Source organism: Anguilla rostrata, chromosome 9, assembly GCF_018555375.3.
Source record: "Anguilla rostrata isolate EN2019 chromosome 9, ASM1855537v3, whole genome shotgun sequence".
NCBI lineage: Eukaryota > Metazoa > Chordata > Actinopteri > Anguilliformes > Anguillidae > Anguilla > Anguilla rostrata.
In genome coordinates this window covers 1,260,001-1,282,143 of record NC_057941.1, presented here as the reverse complement: position 1 = coordinate 1,282,143, position 22,143 = coordinate 1,260,001, and the positions used below count along the sequence as shown (strand labels likewise).

General features: G+C 50.6%; 1 protein-coding gene across 1 annotated transcript in view; it reads right to left on the bottom strand.

Moving 5' to 3' along the window:
- Positions 1-1,977: 1,977 nt before the first annotated feature.
- The window catches only part of dbn1 (drebrin 1), a 23,864-nt gene continuing 3,698 nt past the window's right edge, over positions 1,978-22,143 (bottom strand). Inside the window, exons 4-14 of the mRNA XM_064349675.1 lie at positions 20,068-20,214; positions 18,388-18,465; positions 17,238-17,389; positions 16,884-16,941; positions 16,240-16,290; positions 15,436-15,550; positions 14,047-14,133; positions 11,787-11,894; positions 9,654-10,048; positions 5,683-5,788; positions 1,978-4,927 (exon numbers count right to left, since the gene is read on the bottom strand). Of these exons, the coding sequence (XP_064205745.1) occupies positions 4,875-4,927; positions 5,683-5,788; positions 9,654-10,048; positions 11,787-11,894; positions 14,047-14,133; positions 15,436-15,550; positions 16,240-16,290; positions 16,884-16,941; positions 17,238-17,389; positions 18,388-18,465; positions 20,068-20,214 (1,350 nt within the window). The 3' untranslated portion in view covers positions 1,978-4,874. The remainder of the gene's footprint in view (positions 4,928-5,682; positions 5,789-9,653; positions 10,049-11,786; positions 11,895-14,046; positions 14,134-15,435; positions 15,551-16,239; positions 16,291-16,883; positions 16,942-17,237; positions 17,390-18,387; positions 18,466-20,067; positions 20,215-22,143) is intronic.

Below are 22,143 nucleotides of genomic sequence, written 5' to 3'. Positions count from 1 at the left end.
CCCATGATCATGAGTGGAAGTGACCGCACCCTCTGGTGTGACTGCCACAGCATCACACACACAGCAGAGACTGAGCAGTGACTGTACTACATGTTGTGTAAAGAAATGTACTCTACATGTGCAGTAGGCCTTTGGGAGCCGTTTCCTGTCCTGTTTTTACCTGTTCACCTTGATAAAATAACGGAGACAGAGTTTTTCTTAGTCTGAAATGAGAGCTGCTTTTCGCCAGACTCTAGCGCATGTACCAACGTCTCGTTAATTAAAAAGATGAGAATTGCGTGGTTACGTGGTTGTGATGATAGTTCGTCGTTGTGTGTGTTCAACTTGTCATTTTCACGCCTGTCTCTCTTTTTTTTTTTCCTTGTCAAAGTGTTTGATTTTTTTTTCTCCCAGTGCTGATTCAGAGCTCACTCAAGAGCTCATTTCGACTGGAGATTAGCCCACTTCTTTCATACGAAGCAGTTTGAGATACACAAGAACAGTCCCTGTCAGGAGTTAATCCATCATCGCACGGACTAATGCCGGCAAAGTCCGCCTTCTGAGTGGGATCAAAGTCGATTCGCTGTTCTTTTATATTTCAGATGCCAGAGGCACAAACACACCTCATACATCAGTAATTGTATAAATCTGCGCTCAGTGTCACAGAACACACCCCAGTAACCGCAGTTTTCTGTGTTGCTAAAGCCCCCAGTGTCATCGACAAGTCACTCAGCCATGAGTGCAAGTCCAGTCTCAATTCATAAACAGTTCATGAGAATCTTTCATGATAACAATACAAAACAATACTGACTTCAACAACACCTAAACACTGTTGAAAATGTAAGGTGAAACAGAACAGCCTAGGTAAACAGTGTAGAAGATAGGGATAAACTTGCATAACAGACCTAATGTGCAGGTCTTCTGGAACAGCCAGAAAAGAGCGCGTATACCCACAGGAGGCGAGCCACAGTTTAACCGTTAACACGTCATAAAGAGGATTAACTTGGATGCGGGCAAGGTTTCAGAACGCGATCAGCCAAAATAACACACAAGGAAAGGATGTTCGGTTTAGTCGAGGTCTCATTTACTGTTAATGGGATGTTGGGGAAATAGCCATTTTCACAGACACACATCAAATATTTAGTAGATCATATTAATGCTTCACTTAAGGACACCTTTTGTCCACGATACGTTTATTGTATTTTAGCGTAATGTTGTACTGATTTGCGGAAATCAGATTATCGGTTTCCATGCATAGCTTTATGTGCAACTCTTGCTAGCGAGCTGCCTGGTCAAACTTTAGCAACATCAGCAAATTAATAAAACAGCACTGACCGGTTTTGCAGGTTATGGGCCGCTACTATAACGTTAGCCTGCTTGGCTAACTTCTGTGGCCAAATCGCGTTAATTAAATCCAAACTTATTTGGCCTACCTGTCAGGATGCATGCGGACCAGGTGAATCACGAGATTTGTCGTCGTTCCACGTTTCTCCTCAATCTTATGCTTGCTGATGGTATGTAGTGTCGAGTTCTCTTCGCCATCCTGCACGGCATCTTCACAAACAGATCGTGTTGGTCTTGGCAAAAATATTTTGTGTGCTCAAACTTTACGTAGACCGTGACATTGATCAAACGTCCGACGTCACGGACGCTGGTGCTTCGTGAAAGGTTGATCGGGAAGATACGATTGAAAATATTAAATTGTTATATGATAATTTAGTTTTTAATCGTTAATTTTGTATGACGTCCATTTTTACAATTAATCATTTTTGACAGGTGTATAGGGCTAATTAAGTTCGTTTGATATTGCCAGGTAAGTTAAGTCACGTGAGGTCAAGGTCAAGTCCAAGTCGAGACATGAGTCATGAAAATCGTGACTTAATTCCACAGAACAAAGTTCTATGCTCGAGCCAGTCTCGAGCCCCACGGTTTGTTTTTGAGTAGGCCACGGAAACACGGGCCAGAGGAACACTAGGAAGATCGGGCTTTGACAACACGTTTAGAGGTTTTTGAAAGTCTTTTATTAACATACATCAGCACTTTAGCATGTCACAAAAAAATTTGTGCTTTTTTTTTTTCTTTTTCAAAAACAGCGTGTGAGAAGCGGACGGACAGGTAAGAGATAGAAAGGGAAGAAATACAAAAAAAAAAGCTTTAAAAAAAGACAAATAAAGAGAAAAGAAACGCTAAGCCTTGCTTTGGCGCAGGGTATAGTAATCTCCTAGCAGTGTGATAGGAGAGAGCCTGACAGACTATCATGGAGGTCCAAGGTGAAGAAGAATACATTGAAATCATGTCATAAGGTCACGTCAGTTACTGTTAAAGATGCAGGCCGGCTCCCCTAGAGTTCGAGATATCTTTCACGAGAAAGCTCGGGGAAATCAGTCCCACAGGAATCATGGTACACTTCCCATTTCAGAATAAAGCTACTTTTAAAAACCAAACTCAATTCCAAATCCACTTCAATGATTACTCAGTACGGCGGGCCACAATCATATAAATAACGTTAGGATCAGCAGTAATATCCATACTGTATTAGTAAAATTGGTTATTTACACAGCTATACTACACACGTTAATCTTATTGCTTGCTTGTCTGCTCAGGACGTCTGTGTAGGAATTCCACGGGTTTGTGTCCCGGGACTGAAATGAGGATCAGGGTGTATCCTTCGAATGCTAAACACAGGGAAATGGAAGACTGCCAAAAAACCGTGGAGGGAAGAGGAAGGATGTTCTATTTTTTCCAAGCTTTTGACATTATAAGGTTTCAGGTTAGCACCCCATTCCAGTTTTGCCCATGTTTTGTACGTCGATTTTAATATACATCCAATTCAATATACACCAGAATGACCCACCTGTGTCTACAATGAATGAGATTTGTTCAACGGAAACAAAAATGAGGGTAACTTATTTTGCTATTCTGGTTTGCATCGACCAAGACCTGATACTGTATATGTGAGACTTCCAAACATCCAATTTTATGGTTCTGTTTGGTTTTTCTCAATGAGAGTTGGTTCATTCAGGAGGATAAAACAGTCTGTCGCTCTCTGGAACACCAGCTGAAACTAAAAACTAGTTTTACAATAGCAACCCCTCATGTAACAGTAATTACAACTGACCCGAAGTCTATCGTTCCGTGGCTTATAGCGAACCCAGGAACAGAAAGAGCCATTGTAACTAATAAATAATGAGAAAAGGATATCTCCCCTAAATGATTTGCTTCAATACAGACACAAGCAACTCACTGAGCACGAGACATTATGCAATTTGAAAGGTGTGGGCCCACTAAAGCCCATTCAAATCTGCTAAAAAATCAGTTTAACTCTTACTTGATATTTCACTATTTGATTGTAACACCATAACCACTGTTCAAAGACTCTATATATCAAATAATGTACAAATTGAATAGGCTGACAGAATATACACATCCCTTTCAATGTCTCTATTGACGACTCTCAGTTTGGCCACTGTGTATGCCAGCACAGGGGCGTGCGGGACCCTTAACACGGTGAATTAGCACGGTAAACGCTAAAAAGAGCCATTCTTAGTCTGATTTCTTCAGGGTTCCTTTTAATGCATTATTTTCCGGAGACTGGTAAGCATTCATTCGAGCACATAGGGTCCCCCCCCCCCCCCACCCTGATTGACCGTAACTGCACCCTACCCACCCGCTCATACCGCCCCCTAACCCCCCTTTGAAGAACGGGAGTGGGGTTTAAGGGTTCAAGCCAAACTCTACATCAAAGGCAAGATTACCCCAGGCATCGCTTCATATCTGTCCCCTGTGGGGTAGAACAGAGGGGAAATGTCGTGTCAGTCATGGGGGATTGGCTATAGCTATGAAAGACACTTCTGTGGAGCACTGCAGTGTGGGATAGCTGTACATCCCTGGAAAGGATCTGATCTATCCAAACCAAACAAACTGGGTGTACTGTGTACCTGTGTGGTACAGGAAACATTTCTCTTCTCTATGAAGCCTTATAACAGGACATTGTCTACAAAGGGTGGTACAGGAAGCATCTGTCTGCTCTATAATGCATTATAACAGAACATTGTCTATGAAGGGCAATACAGGAAGCTTCTGTCAGCTCTATGAAGCATTATAACAGGACATTGTCTATGAAGGGTGGTACAGAAAGCTTCTGTCTGCTCTATGAAGCATTATAACAGAACATTGTCTATGAAGGGTGGTACAGGAAGCTTCTGTCTGCTCTATGAAGCATTATAACTGAACATTGTCTATGAAGGGTGGAACAAGGAAGCTTCTGTCTGCTCTATGAAGCATTATAACTGAACATTGTCTATGAAGGGCAATACAGGAAGCTTCTGTCAGCTCTATGAAGCATTATAACTGAACATTGTCTATGAAGGGCAATACAGGAAGCTTCTGTCAGCTCTATGAAGCATTATAACAGGACATTGTCTATGAAGGGTGGTACAGAAGGCTTCTGTCTGCCCTATGAAGCATTATAACAGAACATTGTCTATGCAGGGCAGTACAGGAAGCTTCTGTGTGCTCTATGAAGCATTATAACTGAACATTGTCTATGAAGGATGGTACAGAAAGCTTCTGTCTGCTCTATGAAGCATTATAACAGAACATTGTCTATGCAGGGCAGTACAGGAAGCTTCTGTCTGCTCTATGAAGCATTATAACTGAACATTGTCCATGAAGGGCTTCGGACTCAAACTGTATCTGCATAGTCAAAAAAAAAAAACAAACATCAGGAGCTCTTTCACCCGTCTGCATCTTTAACAATAACTCCATTCCTCTCAGTGGCTAACCTCTCTTTTATTATTTTTTTAAATGCGAGACTTATTATGACGTTATTAGTTTGCTGAAGAGGGGCCGGGAGGGGCCGGATCTACCCCCCCTTCATCCCCCCCGCTGAACCTTCAGTCCTCGTCCTCCATCACGGGGTCCGTGTCCCAGCACGTGATGTCGATTTCTAACAAAGACAAAGTCGACAAAATTATCCCAAATAATATCCAACTCCCCCCAATTAATATCAAACTAATATCCAACCCCCCCACCCCAATTAATATCAAACTAATATCCAACCCCCCCCCCCCCAATTAATATCAAACTAATATCCAACCCCCCCACCCCCAATTAATATCAAACTAATATCCAACCCCCCCCCCCAAATTAATATCTAATTAATTTCCAACCCCACCAGACTAATATTCAAAACACTTACAATTTTGAATATTAGTAGACGTACAATTTATTATACAACCTGCCCCAAATACAGTACATCAAACAGCACAATATATTTTCACATATTTATCTATCCTTCCATGCATTATCGAACCCGCTTATTCATGATAAGGGTCATGAGGGGGCTCGAGCCTATCCCAGCATGCATTGGGTGAGAGACAGGAATACACCCTGGACAGGTGGCCAGTTCATCGCAGGGCACACACACACCATTCACTCACACACTCATACCTATGGGCAATTTAGACTCTCCAATTAACCTAAACTGCACGTCTTTGGGCTGTGGGGGGTAACTGGAGTACCCAGATGAAACCCACACGGACACGGGGAGAACATGCAAACTCCACTCAGAAAGGCCCAGGCTGAGATTAGACCCAGGAACTGTGCTGTCCGCTCCATGACACCCAATATTTATTTTTTCATACATTAAATATTAATACTTTTTTTCATATTTTCATGGGTCAAGGTGTTTCCAGGTCTTACCTGGTGGCTTGTTGTACAACACTGGTGTCGGGTTCACTTTTGCAGAGCAGTCTTCTGATTGGGCAAATTCCTCCTCCTGTGATTGGCTGAAGTAGCCCTCACTTGCCTGGACAAACCATGAAACAGCATCCATTATCAACAGGCTGAATGTGAGAGTTCCTGAGCTCAATGTTCTCACAGGTCGCTACGCTGATCATTCGACGTGCTGAACGTGTACGTGACACAGCACACCCAAGCCTGACTGTTTGAAAAAGTCTGTTTGTTGCATTTCAGGTACATGAGCTACTCTCCACACTCTGCCAGGCAACCAGTGAGTTCTGCTGATGCTATTCACCTCACCGCCTATTACATTACACACACTGCCATCTAGTGGTGGAATAAATCAAATGGTAAATGGACTGCATTTATATAGCGCTTTTATCCAAAGCGCTTTACAATTGATGCCTCTCATTCGCCAGAGCAGTTAGGGGTTAGGTGTCTTGCTCAAGGACACTTCAACACGCCCAAAGCGGGGTTTGAACCGGCAACCCTCCGACTGCCAGACAATCGGTCTTACCTCCTGAGCTATGTCACAACCCTTCTCTCTCAGTAAAGTGGTGAAGTTGTGTGAGGCAGAGTGGTGTGTATTATACCCCACAGGGGGCAGAGTGGGGTGTATTATACCCCACAGGGGGCAGAGTGGGGTGTATTATACCCCACAGGGAGCAGAGTGGGGTGTATTATACCCCACAGGGGGCAGAGTGGGGTGTATTATACCCCACAGGGGGCAGAGTGGGGTGTATTATACCCCACAGGGAGCAGAGTGGTGTGTATTATACCCCACAGGGGGCAGAGTGGTGTGTATTATACCCCACAGGGAGCAGAAGTGGGTGTATTATACCCCACAGGGAGCAGAGTGGGGTGTATTATACCCACAGGGGCAGAGTGGTGTGTATTATACCCCACAGGGAGCAGAGTGGTGTGTATTATACCCCTCAGGGGGCAGAGTGGGTGTATTATACCCCACAGGGGCAGAGTGGGGTGTTATTATACCCACAGGGGCAGAGTGGTGTGTATTATACCCCACAGGGGCAGAGTGGGGTGTATTATACCCCACAGGGGCAGAGTGGGGTGTATTATACCCCACAGGGGGCAGAGTGGGTGTATTATACCCCACAGGGGCAGAGTGGTGTGTATTATACCCCACAGGGGCAGAGTGGGGTGTATTATACCCCACAGGGGCAGAGTGGGGTGTATTATACCCCACAGGGGCAGAGTGGTGTGTATTATACCCACAGGGAGCAGAGTGGGGTGTATTATACCCCACAGGGGCAGAGTGGGGTGTATTATACCCCACAGGGGCAGATGGGGTTATTACCCCACAGGGAGCAGATGGGGTGTATTATACCCCACAGGGGGCAGAGTGGGTGTATTATACCCCACAGGGAGCAGAGTGGGGTGTATTATACCCCACAGGGGGCAGAGTGGGTGTATTATACCCCACAGGGGCAGAGTGGGTGTATTATACCCCACAGGGGCAGAGTGGGGTGTATTATACCCCACAGGGGCAGAGTGGGTGTATTATACCCACAGGGGGCAGAGTGGGTGTATTATACCCCACAGGGGCAGAGTGGGGTGTATTATACCCCACAGGGGCAGATGGGTGGTATTATACCCCACAGGGGGCAGAGTGGGGTGTATTATACCCCACAGGGGGCAGAGTGGGTGTATTATACCCACAGGGGGCAGAGTGGGGTGTATTATACCCCACAGGGGCAGAGTGGGGTGTATTATACCCCACAGGGGGCAGAGTGGGTGTATTATACCCCACAGGGGGCAGAGTGGGTGTATTATACCCCACAGGGGGCAGAGTGGGTGTATTATACCCCACAGGGGGCAGAGTGGGTGTATTATACCCCACAGGGGCAGAGTGGGTGTATTATACCCCACAGGGGGCAGAGTGGGTGTGTATTATACCCCACAGGGGGCAGTGATGGGGGTGTTATTATACCCCACAGGGGCAGATGGGGTGTATTATACCCCACAGGGGGCAGATGGGTGTATTATACCCCACAGGGGCAGAGTGGGGTGTATTATACCCCACAGGGGGCAGAGTGGGTGTATTATACCCCACAGGGGCAGAGTGGGTGTATTATACCCCACAGGGGGCAGAAGTGGGTGTATTATACCCCACAGGGGGCAGAGTGGGTGTATTATACCCCACAGGGAGCAGAGTGGGGTGTATTATACCCCACAGGGGGCAGAGTGGGGTGTATTATACCCCACAGGGGGCAGAGTGGGGTGTATTATACCCCACAGGGGGCAGAGTGGTGTGTATTATACCCCACAGGGGGCAGAGTGGGGTGTATTATACCCCACAGGGGGCAGAGTGGGGTGTATTATACCCCACAGGGGGCAGAGTGGGGTGTATTATACCCCACAGGGGCAGAGTGGGTGTATTATACCCACAGGGGCAGAGTGGGTGTATTATACCCCACAGGGGCAGAGTGGGTGTATTATACCCCACAGGGGCAGAGTGGGTGTATTATACCCCACAGGGGCAGAGTGGGGTGTATTATACCCCACAGGGGGCAGAGTGGGGTGTATTATACCCCACAGGGAGCAGAGTGGGTGTATTATACCCCACAGGGAGCAGAGTGGGGTGTATTATACCCCACAGGGAGCAGAGTGGTGTGTATTATACCCCACAGGGGCAGAGTGGGTGTATTATACCCACAGGGGCAGAGTGGTGTGTATTATACCCCCACAGGGGGTTCAGCAGAGTGGGGTGTATTATACCCCACAGGGGCAGAGTGGGTGTATTATACCCCACAGGGGCCAGAGTGGGGTGTATTATACCCCACAGGGGCAGAGTGGGGTGTATTATACCCCACAGGGGGCAGAGTGGGTGTATATACCCCACAGGGGCAGAGTGGGTGTATTATACCCCACAGGGGCAGAGTGGGGTGTATTATACCCCACAGGGGGCAGAGTGGGTGTATTATACCCCACAGGGGGCAGAGTGGGGTGTATTATACCCCACAGGGGGCAGAGTGGGTGTGTATTATACCCCACAGGGGGCAGCAAGTGGGTGTATTATACCCCACAGGGGGCAGAGTGGTGTGTATTATACCCCACAGGGGCAGAGTGGGGTGTATTATACCCCACAGGGGCAGGGATTCACGCATGGGTGTATTATACCCCACAGGGGGCAGATGGGGTGTATTATACCCCACAGGGGCAGAGTGGGTGTATTATACCCCACAGGGGCAGATGGGTGTATTATACCCCACAGGGGCAGAGTGGGGTGTATTATACCCCACAGGGGGCAGAGTGGGGTGTATTATACCCACAGGGGCGAGATGGGGTGTATTATACCCCACAGGGGGCAGAGTGGTGTGTATTATACCCCACAGGGGCAGAGTGGGTGTATTATACCCACAGGGAGCAGAGTGGGGTGTATTATACCCCACAGGGGGCAGAGTGGGTGTATTATACCCCACAGGGGCAGAGTGGGGTGTATTATACCCCACAGGGGGCAGAAGTGGGTGTATTATACCCCACCAGGGGGCAGAGGTGGGTGTATTATACCCCACAGGGAGCAGATGGGGTGTATTATACCCCACAGGGGCAGAGGGGTGTGTATTATACCCACAGGGGGCAGAGTGGGGTGTATTATACCCCACAGGGGCAGAGTGGGTGTATTTACCCCACAGGGGCGAGTGGGGTGTATTATACCCCACAGGGAGCAAGAGGGGGGGTATATTAACCCACAGGGGGCAGAATGGGGTGTATTATACCCCACAGGGGGCAGAGTGGGGTGTATTATACTCCACAGGGAGCAGAATGGGGTGTATTATACCCCACAGGGGGCAGAGTGGGGTGTATTATACCCCACAGGGGGCAGAATGGGGTGTATTATACCCCACAGGGGGCAGAGTGGGGTGTATTATACCCCTCGGGGGCAGAAGGGGCAGGTTCTCGGGGCTGACCTGCGTCCCCTCCTTCAGGAACATCTCCCCGTTGGTGATGAGCAGCTGGCTGTCCTCCAGCTCCTGGCTGCTGGAGCCGCCCGCGTGCTGCAGTGCATGCTGGTAGCTCAGGGTCATGTCCGCCGAGGCGGGGGGCGCCGGCATCTCGTCGAAGCTGAGGAGGGGCTCGGGGAAGGGGGGGGCCGCGCCCCCGGCACAGGGCTCCGGGGCGTCGCCCATGAGATCGACCAGCTGTGCGGCCTGGGAGGGGGCGGTGCCAGGGGGCGGGCCAGCCGTCTCCCATAGGTCCACCAGGCTGTCCGTCTCCTTCGTTTGGCTGGGGTCTCGGGCCTGGGGGGCCACGCTCTGGGTGGGCTTGGATTGGGCCGTCTCCTGTACGGGAGTGCTCGGGGAGTCTGGGGGGGGGGGAGGGGGGGATAGGGGAAAAAATTAAATTACATACAAAAGTTCAGTGACATCAGTCATAACACTCCATCTTCAATGTCACAAAAAGCACAGATCAGAAAAAGCAAAGGAGTGTGTGCTAGTGTGTGTGTGCATGTGTGTGTGAGGTTGTGTGTGTGTGCGTGTGTGCATTTGTGTGTGTGCTAGTGTGTGTGTGTGTGTGTGTGCGTGCACGTGTGTGTGCACGTGTGTGTGTTCATTCAGCTCCATCTTCATATGAAAGCTAATCCCAGCCAGCTATGACACAGCGAATTGCAGGTAATGAGCAGTTAAAGGACTTCACTTCATCATTCAAACGCATCGTTGCCCCTGCGTCCTGCCCCTCCACGGAGACCACACTGTGACCGTACCTCAGCGGCGTCCTCCTGGGGGAGACTACAGCCGCCTGAGAGAGCAGTGAACCGCGATATACACCTGCCTCTCCGCTGGACGCCGCGTACAGCCTCCTGTGAAAGCGCTGGCGTGTCACCGGCACAGAGAGTTCTGCGCTGCGTTTCCACGGCGAGGTCACAGCCGCCACGCTTCGGAGGTGCAAGTCATGTGACCAGAGCCGGCGATCGGGGGAAGCACGCAAACGGAGAAAAGTACACATCCTGAACGGTTTGAACAAATATCTGGTTGTGTGAATGGATAACGTGTAAAAGAACTACGTAAAGTTCACTGGATGACTGTCGCTAAGCAAACGATCGCACTGCAGCTCTGCGGACAGAACAATGCCCTGTCGCGCGCAGCATAATTAGATTAAATGTTGTTTTGCAACGTTTGAGGGGACGGCGCATGGCAGGGCGGGGCGTGGTAGGGCAGGGTGTGCTGCAAATATGTGACCAATCATATACGGCCCATGTTGTCGGAGGATAATGAGGTTGGCATACTCTCGTTCTGTGCATCCACAGGCACCTGGACTGTTAGAGAGCGATGAGACTAGCAGGCTAGCAGAACTAGCCGGTTCATTCTGTTGCAGGCCTCCGGCCGCAGCCAGCAGTGCCGCGAGCGGGACAGAAACACCCATCGCAGGGTCATGCTTTGCCTTCAGAGCGAGCGCCTTTACAGAGTGAGCCACCCAGAGGCCCTGACAGCCTGCTGACCTGAGAAAGAAAATTAAGCCAGAGCAAACAAGCCCCCCCCCCCAGTCCCAGTCTCCCCCCCCCACCCCAGCTCCACCCCCCCCTCAGTCCCAGCCCCCCCCCACCCCAGCTCCACCCCCCCCCCCATCCCCCGGCCTCATCTTTCCAGAGTGTTTACTTACAGAGAGCCGAGTCAGAGAGCCTGTCCTGCATCTGTGACTTATTAACAATGTCACCCCGCCCCCCGACCCATCCCCCCGCTTTCAATCCCACTGGCCATCAGCTTTCACACTTCTCTGTTTACATCATCCCTGTTTTTCCTGTACAGCCCCCGCCACCACCATCACACCCCCCCCACCCCTTGGCCCCCCACCAGCACACAGCTTTCTGAAGAGTCCCCCACCAGAGGGCACTCCATGCTCGAGAAGCACTTGGCCGTTGACGTGCTGTTGATACCATATCTGCATATTGAGCACGTTTCCCTGCACGTTCACCTCCTGCTTCTTACAGCATCAATGCATGAAGCTCTGAGAAGCTGCTGTGAGGAGGTTCTGGGCAAAGGCCAAGCCTAACAACACAGAACCAGAGAGAAACAGTCCGACAGGACAGAGGGCAGCAGCCTTACCCCTCCCGCTCATGCTATCGTCCGCCTCCTGAATGGGGGTGGTGAGGATTTTGGGGATGGGTGTAGAGGTGTCAGCCATCGGGCTGTGCACTGAGCTCCCTTCATTTTCTGCAGGGGACAAATTAAAAAGAAAAGTGTGCCATCTTCATACTGAAAACACGGGCCATACACACAGACACCAGACAAGCCCGAAATAACAGAGAGCAGAAACACTGCAGCAGACCCTGACTACAACACCCAGACTCCTCTCTGGCACTGTACTCAGTGACCTTTGACCACTGCAGTATTTCTGCACTGCCGTAAGGAGAAAACAAGCAGCAGAGCCACAACCACAACCCCCACCCACCCGACACCCCAGAGCACTCTGTGAAAGCACAAACAGGAAGTGAGAGCATGCAGACATTCAGACCCGAATGCCAATCATTCCTGGTGCTGCCAATCAAGCCGTCTGTGGCAGGCGGGTGTGTGGGTGTGTAACCTGTGGAGCTGCAAGGAAACCCGTTAGACACACGAGGGTGAGGGTGAGGGTGCTCGCTATCCCAGCATGCCTTGCCTACAGCGGGAGGGCCTGCTCTCCCAACCCAACCCGGCACAGTCAATGCAGCAATGTCATCTTACAGAGCAAATGATCACTCTGCTGTGACACAGCCTGGATTGGAACGCTGTGATGCCACAGCTAACACCTGAGCCATCAGTCTCTCACTGGGGTAACACAGGTGTGTTTGGGTATAGAGAGCATGCCCCCCCTCCCCAAAAAAAATAATACCTATTCATTCCACATTAAAGACATGAAAGGAGACTCAAAATAAATTCATACATTTCACAATCACAGTTTTAAACAGGCCTGCAGTCGAGGCACTGTCAACACAACTACACTTTGTGAATGTTTATTTCACCGATGCAACAATCACAAATCACAAGGACCGAGGAGCGAGGAACGTGCTGAGAGTCGAAGACAAAAACACAGCGATAAATGGCTTCGGCTAAAATGATGATTCACAGCAGCACCCTCAGGAAGGGCTCCCACCTCCACACAGAATGTTCCGAAACTTCCACGGAAACGGAATTCTGAAAACAACGACCTCCTTGTGGCTGACATCTGTGAGGTCACAGTCAAAGATGACATCACAATGGAAGTTAGAATGTGGGAGGAGACCTGGCGGAAACCCTTCCCTCGAGCCGTGAGCTGCGCACGGAGTCACACAACGTTCGGGCACCGATCACAAAAGCATTCCAGCCCAGTGTGTGGATTAAACAGGAGGGCACAGACAGGGCACACGGGGGGCAATCGCACTGGCACGGGGGGGGGGGACACCGAGATCAAGGCCACAACGTGCATGAGCGCACAGACACTCACAGGTCAGAGAAGCGGGCGGGTCGCGCACCCACCAGGAGAAGCATGGGAATAAAGAGAGGTGCTTTATGGGAGATAACTGATGGAATTCACAAAGGAAGCACTCTCTCTCTCTCTGTCTCTCTCTCCCCCCTCCCTACCCTTCTCTGTCTCTTTCTTTTTCTCTCTCTCCCCCTCACTGTCTCTCTCTCTCTCCCCCCTCCCTCCCACTTTCTGCCTCTCTCTCTCTCTCCCCTCTGTGTCTCTCCCCCTCCCCCTCTCTCTCTCTCTATCTCCCTCTCTCCCTCTCTGTCTGTCTCTCTCCCCCCTCTGTCTCTCTCTCTCCCCTCTCTCCCCCCCTCTCTCTCTCTCATTGGACAGGCCCATCACACAGTCTCGATAGGTTTGCTTATTCCCCCACAGTGAGGCGCCAGGAAAAACCCAGGCTTTCCCATGATGCCCCATGATTTCCCATGATGCCGCTGTGGGGGACCTGTGCGTGGGTACAGAGACTGCTGAAATCGATGCGTTAGTGAGTGAGTTAGTGTGGAAGTTCAGTGAGACAGAGGAAGAGAGCCCTGGTGTCCTCTATGAGTCTGTTACTCAGCTGCACCTCTGATGAAATGGGGGGGCAGGGGGGCGGGGGCGTGGACTGCTGTGTCAGAAAGGGTGATTGCCCTGATAACAGAACTCTTAAAGCTGTCTGCCGTCTGCAATTCAACTCTATTTTTAAAGATAATACAGCTAAATCTGTGTCTTTTAAATCTCCTGCAAATTCGTTTTAAGGTTTCTACTGGCATTCAGGTGTAGCAGTATTTGTGCTGAGAGAATGGGGGGGGGGGCAGTGAGGGGGGGTTTGCTACGCTGCAGCACAGTGAAGCCGTTCTCTGCAGTTCTGCCCTCCTGCCAGAAGGGGGCGCTACCTACCAGGTGTACCTGGCTGCAGCCGGACGTGTGGCGGGCTGGGCTCAGGAGGACTGTGCTGCAGCTTGAAGAAGGGGCTGTCCAAGCGGCCTGGTACAGACAAACACACACACACACACACACGCACACATGCACACACACATGACAACACACAACACACACACAAACACACAACACACACCACACAACACACACACACACACACACGCACACATGCACACACACACAGACAAACACACACACACACACGCAGCACCCGCACACACACATACAAACACACACACACACAGACAACACACACACACACACACCATGCACTGCACGCACACACACACTACAAGCACACACCACAGACACACACACACACACGCACACACCCAGCGCTGCACACACACAGCCACGACACACAGCACGCACCACACACACACACACCCACACACACACAGAAAACACACACACCACACACACACACCACACACACACACGCATACACGACACACACACAAAACACGTACATGGGGTGGAGAACGTGGATTGATGAGGAGGAGGACGAGGAGGAGAGACGGAGGTGTGTGATGAAGGGCAGAGAGACAGAAGAGGGGTCAGAATCAGGAGCACAGTTAGCAGAAAGGACAGGGGGGCCGGAGAGCACAGCGAGCGTGTGGCAGTCCAGCAGCGGGTAAACGCATTAGTGTCAGACTCAGCCAAGGACAGGGGACAGGATTTAGAGCAATGTTACAGGAAAGCAGAGGATATAGAAAAAAAAAGGGGGAGAGTAAATGGAAAACAAAAAAGTAGATGGACAGCAAAAAGAACAAAATGAAAAGAGAGAAAGAGCTCTTAGTGTTTTAAGGACTGTAGCCACAGACACGGCGGGTCCTGCTGTGTCCGTTTCTCAGACCGCGCAGATTCAGGGGTTCGGTTTGATGACAGGGTGCCGACAGCCTCAAATCAGTCAGGTCGGCCATTTTGTGGGCGTGGCCTGAGACACAGGTTGACAGGGGTGCTCTGGTCCTCACCAGCACAGAGACTTGCTGTGGGCGGGGCAAACACAGCCCACAGACATCGCTGAGATGCAAGCCGCTGATGCCGGAAACCAGCGCCAGTGACTGAGCAAGCATCCACGTGGGCAATGCTGCGAGGTGGACTGAGGAAAACTACATTTCCCAGAAGGCTCTGCCTGGAAGACACCCCAATCCAGGAAAGGCATGAACCAGGTATAGATTCTGCACTGTAAGAGGTGCTCTTCCCCTGTCTAAGCAGTAGAGCCAGCATCATCCCTCTTAAAAATGTTGCCCTGGCCAGGATCAAGCCCACCCCCATCCCAGTATCCCCCAACCCCCCCCCCCAGCTCATGGGTGGCAGGCCCCCCCAGAAGGGTTCGGGTCTTACCGGTTCTGTGGGTGGACACGGGGGAGCTGTCCACACTGGTGGCCACACCCATCTCCTTCTGCTTGAAGAACTCCCTGGGGTTATCGGTCCTCTGAGCAATGATGGCTGCCGCCTCCTATCCACAAACATACACACAGTGTGAACAAGAGACTCACACACACACACACACACACACACAGCCTGAACAACAGAGACTCACACACACACACATACACACACACGCGTGAACGACAGAGACTCACACACACACACACACACACCCACATACACAGCGTGAACGACAGAGACTCACACACACACACACACACCCACATACACAGCGTGAACAAGAGACTCACACACACACACACACACACAGCGTGAACAACAGAGACTCACACACACACACACACACACAGAGTGAACAAGAGACTCACACACACACACACACACACGCGTGAACAAGAGACTCACACACACACACACAGCGTGAACAAGAGACTCACACACACACACACACACACACACATTATGAACAAGAGAGACTCACACACACACACACACACACAGCCTGAACAAAAGAGACTCACACACACTCTCACACAAACACACACACCCTCCCCCATCCCACATCTCTCTTAAAGGATAAAAACTTAGCCTCATTAAAATCACATTTAAAAAAAAGAAAATTAAAACAGGACAAGACGATGCAGCTGACTCAGCAAAGCAGTGAGAGACAAACTGATGAGGCGAAAACATAAATCAGTAAAAACAACACTGTGGACCTGCAGCGCCCCCTAGTGGTCGGCCTCCAGAGTAACCCACCTCCACCTCTGACTCCCTTTTGTCCAGAGCTTCTTCAGAGCTCTCCGCTGTCTGCAGAGAGCGAGAGCGTTACCAGCCTGGCTTTCCATTTCACACCAACAGGGGGCAGCACAGAACGCCGTTTATAAAATATGTACCATTAGATTTGATACTCTTGCACAAAGATGATCGAGAAATAGTACAGAAGAAAAAATCTGGCATTCACCTCAAACGTTCCTAACAACAGTAATAGCTTTCAGTCTGTATAAAATACTGCTCCTATGCACAAATGTTATCTTCGAGACATTTTGTAAACATGAGTGTTGTTTTTAACCCGGGGGAAGTGAAAGTGCCTATGGTTGAAAAACGTTGAGCCAGTTTGTTTTTTTCTGGTGGTTTTCCTTCTCGTTTTTTGGGCAGGGTGAGGAAGCACACATGTTTGCTCATGCGCTCTGTTATGGTATCTGCTCAGGTGCAGGAGGCGTTGAGCGATGAAACACAAGTAACAATGAGACACTCTAAACTCGATCAAACTGTACCCATGACCATGTCAAAAAAATGTCAATTCATCTTTAAACGGCTCGGTGAAATTCCTCTGACAGGGTCAAAGGGCAGACCCTCTGGCTGAAGGTCAAACTGAGGTCGGAGAGAAAGCATTCTCTTACAATCAGGGACTGGTTTCTGGTCTTCTCCCAAGCCTCCTCTTCCTCCAGCAGCTTCTTCCTACACACGCACGCACACACACACACACACATACGGACGCACGCAGGCACGCACACACACACAGACACACACACACAGTAAGTGGTTAGACCTGGGGAAGTTGGTGGGGGCAGGGGGTTGGGGGTGTGGGGTGGGGGGGAGATGGAGGATGGGGTTGGGGGTTGGGGGTTGGGGGTGTGGGGTGGGGGGGAGATGGAGGATGGGGTTGGGGGTTGGGTGGGGTGTAGCAGGGTGGGGGTCAGGGTGGAGAGGGGAGTAACGGGTTGGGTGATGGAGGTCCTCTCCATGGTGCTTACCTGTGCTCCTCGATCTGCTGCTCCCTCTCTCGGTACCTCCTCTCCCGCTCCTCCTGCTCCTTGCGCTCCAGCTCCATGCGCTCCTCCTCGAAACGCTGCCGCTCCTCCGCGGCCTTCTTCCTCTCCGCCTCCTTCCGCAGCTCCTCCTCACGCTGAGGAAGAGGAGGCACGCCACTTACAAGACAGAAATCCCGTCTGAATTTCACCCAAAGCAGACCTGACTCCCCATCCCGCTGTAAAACAGCCCCGCCCTCGCAGTTTCCCCCCGTCCTCCTCCCAAACCGCCATTTCCCCCTGGGCGCACCCCAGAGGGGATTCGTGCTGACTGGGGGAGGAGCTTCTCTCTGAGCACTGTCCCTGTGATTGGTGCTTTGACTTCATCCCTCTCTCTGATTCGTGCTTTGATTTGGTCCCTCCCTCTGATTGGCGCTACGCCCCATTAGCATCGCCCCTTGTTAGCATTCCAGCGGTGGCTACGGAGGGGTCAGCGCTGACGCAAATAGCGGCTCGATAAGAAAATCGCTGCAATTGGTGAGAAAAGTGTGTTTGAAGTGCCTTTGAGGATAAGCTGGGAGAGGCAGTTGGGCTTTCTGAAGATCCTCTGTTTTTCCCACACAAGCCAAGAATGCTACCATCTGGTGGCAATGCGTTGAGCCTCCCCCCCTCCCCCCCCCACCTCAAAAAAGCCTCTTCTGGAAACTTGCCTCCACCCCTCATTTATGATCAAAGCCATGAGTGAGCGCCAGATTAAAGCTCCTCTGCCGACCAGCGGGTCGCAGGACTAATCGCAGTACCACACTGCACCCCCAGGGGGCGCTGTTACCCTGAATCAGCGGTGGCGTAATAACGGGGGAGACGTGTTTTTGAAGGTGATAAAATAGATGCACTGAATGCAGGCCTCAAAAGTCACATGTTTTTTTTGTGACAGGGAAAGACTATTTTTATTAGTTAATTCACCGCTCGCAAAGTTAAAAACGCCACAGAGCTTTAGCTCATAATGTGCAAACCCTGAACATGGAGGAACTGGAGGGGGTGGGGTGACTGAAAAGCACCCCCCCTCCCTCCCTCCCTCCCCCCCTCCCTCCCTCCCTCCAAGACCTTGTTCAGGGACAACCACCCGACATCATCAAACACGGAATCAGATTTCCACCTTGGCCTGTTCCCAGAATTCCTCTCTGTTGATTTTCTTCATCTCGATCTCCGCGTTCGTCTTCTGGTAGGTGGTGCCCTGGGGACAGACAGGGTTAGCCATCAGAGAGCTCCACCCCCGGGAGAGACACTGCAAGGGCACAACCCCCCCCCCCCCCCACAAACCCCCCTCCCCACAAAAACACTCAGGCGGACTGCCACGCCCGTTCTGCATGTGGGACGTTCAGTAGCGTCAGCCTGGATCGCCAGTTAATCCACACAGCGACGGGGATGTTGAGATGCAGATTACAGTTTCTGAGAAACGGGTGGCAGCGGACATCTTATCCTGCATCACTGCAGAGAGCAGCTGAATCACTGCAGAGAGCAGCTGAATCACTGCAGAGGAATAGTTTGCAGTATAATACAGCGTCCATAAGCACTGACACCAGTCAAACACTGTACTACTTAACTGCGCAGCATTAGTTAGACTGTAAATGCACTTGTTTCACATGTTAAAACAGCATTTAATATGTGAGCATACGTTAGGCTACATGTGAAGAAGTGTCTGGGCGAATATACACCACCGTTCATAAGTCTGGATTCACTCTGAAATTTTATTGCCAGTGGACTAGATACCATAGCAACTGAAAGTCTCTTGTACCAAACTGGCACATTAGCACGAACACTTACAGTAAGGATGAGGTAACAGAGTGATGTCAGTACACTGGAGTAATGGCTGTTGAAAATGGGGCTTTGCAATCATATGCAAAAACTGATTTAAAAAAAACAGTAATTCTACACACTAATAGTAATTTGTAACATTATCAATGTCTTGGCTGGATTTTTAAATCAATTTAATTCTACCTTGGTGAATAAAAGTATCTGTTTCTTTCAGAAATGTAAACAGTTCTCAGTGATTGTGAGGTTTTGTACTTCCTGTGAACCCTGGATGTGAGGAGCACAAGCTGTTCTCCGCGCTCAGGCTACAGTTTCAATCATTAAACCCATACAGGCCCCAGAGAGCCAGCGCTGCACTGCAGAGAGGCACAGACCATCCCCGCGCCCTCCAGCCTAAATCACTGCCCCAGCGCTGCACTGCAGAGAGGCACAGAACATCCCCGCGCCCTTCAGCCTAAATCACTGCCCCAGCGCTGCACTGCAGAGAGGCACAGAACATCCCTGCGCCCTTCAGCCTAAATCACTGCCCCAGCGCTGCACTGCAGAGAGGCACAGAACATCCCCGCGCCATCCAGCCTAAATCACTGCCCCAGCGCTGCACTGCAGAGAGGCACAGAACATCCCCGCGCCCTTCAGCCTAAATCACTGCTCCAGCGCTGCTTCACAGATAATTACCCCATTAGCTGTGTCCTGCCCTCCCGCCCCCCTCCCGCCCCATACCCATAATGCACCATACCCTCCTGCCCCCCTACCCCCCCTACCCATAATGCACCCTGCCCTCCCGCGCCTCTCCTGTCCCCTACCCATAATGCACCCTGCCCTCCGCACCTTACCGCCCCCTACCCACAATGCACCCTGCCCTCCCGCCCTCCCCCAACCCCCCACCCCCTACCCATAATGCACCATGTTCTCCTGCCCTCTACCCATAATGCAGCCTGTTCTCCCGCCCCTACCCATAATGCACATCGCTCTCCCGCCCCTACCCATAATGCACCCCACTCTCCCGCCCCTTCCCATAACGCACCACGTTCTCGGCCTGCTCCTCGTCCTTCATGCGCAGCCGGCTGAGGACGGGGCTCGCCACGGCAACCATGCCGTTAGTCAGGCGCTGGCCGATGGCGGACGGGTCGATGTCCTCCACGCTGCTGGCGTTGATGATGATGTCCACTCCCTGCAGGAAGAACAGCAGCACGTTTCCTCCCCTGAAGGCCATTTGAGCACACTCAGCCAGACAGGACCCGTTCTGCCCAATCAGGACAGGACGTTCCCGGAACCTACGCACACACACACATATGCGCTCTCTCTCAATCATACACACAGGCACACAAGCGCACATACACTCATACATACACACAGACACACACACACACACACACACACATACGCTGGTGGAATGACCTCCCCGTGACGGTCAGAACAGCAGAGAATCTCACCACCTTCAAACGCAGACTGAAGACTCATCTCTTCAGGCTGCACCTCTCCCCACCCCTCCCTAGCCTATAGTTCAGCTCACTGTACCTAGTTAGGATAATATGATTATGTTAGTGTATCTGGCAGGATTGTTTTTGTCTGATTAGGTGTGATTAGATGTGATTCCAGTGCTAGTTTGTACTTGGTAGGATTCTTGCTTGCTGAACAAGCTTACTCTACAGGGTTGGAGTCCTGATCGATGTGGTCACTTCTGGCACTACGATCTTTACTTCACTCTAGTGTTTCTTTTGCACCTCTACATCATGAACCTATGCACTTGTTGTACGTCGCTCTGGATAAGAGCGTCTGCTAAATGCCTATAATGTAATGTAATGTAATACACACACACACACACATACAGACACATGCACACACACATACGCTCTCTCATGCATACACACATGTTCACATTCACATACGCACACTAAAACGTAAAGAGATTCTTAATTACGATAAACACCAAACACAAAAGGCCAAAGAGTGCAATAATCTTGGGGAGCTCGTGCTCTGCTAATAGTTCTTCGTCAAAGATGGCCTTATAAAATGGCCTTATGAAAATTGTGCCTCTCTCATCCCGATGCTTAAATGTTAAATGTCTCTCTCTGACATTCACTTCTTCAATTATACTACTATTATGTACCTTTATCCTAAGAAGTACCCTCTAAGACCTGCATGATTACCGGGGAGAACTTCTCCCCCTGGTGGACGACCTCAGCGCCTGCGTGTATGAGATCCGAAGCAGAAGGCTTCAGCACAGGTAAGTGTTACAGTGCCTCACTGACTCAGATACGCAGCGAGAAACCTGGTGCCCCAGAAAACCTCTCCGTGCTTTAAATACACGGCAGGCAGCCAGAGCGACGGCAGTAACCCGGAGAAACAGTATCAGGTCAGGAGGATAAATTAGGACTGAACAACAGGAGCGGCGCACAGAACTCGGTGAGTCATTCGGGTCTCGACCTCGATGTAACGCTTGAATCATCCACCGGGTATTTTCAAACTGTCGCCCACACAGACACAGACACACACACGCACACACACACACACACACACTCAGCGTAAGTAGAATACATTCAATTTTGCTGCCGCAAAGTGTCTGTGATACAATAACCTGGTAAGTGTTGCATTAGTGTACACACACACACACACACACACACACACACACAGAGACACACACACACACACACACACACTCAGCGTAAGTAGAATACATTCAATTTTGCTGCCGCAAAGTGTCTGTGACACAATAACCTGGTAAGTGTTGCATTAGTGCACACACACACACACACAGAGACACACACACACACACACACACACACACAGACACACACACACACACACACACACTCAGCGTAAGTAGAATACATTCAATTTTGCTGCCGCAAAGTGTCTGTGACACAATAACCTGGTAAGTGTTGCATTAGTGCACACACACACACACACACACAAACGCGCACGCACGCACGCACGCACGCATGCACACACACAGTACGCTACGAGCAGTCGGACTGTCAGGTAGCACCCCCTGCTGCTCTCTCATTGGCCAGCCCCTGCACTCCAGAATCTGGCACCCTGGCAGGCTCTCTAACACACACACACACACACACACACACACATACACACACACAGACAC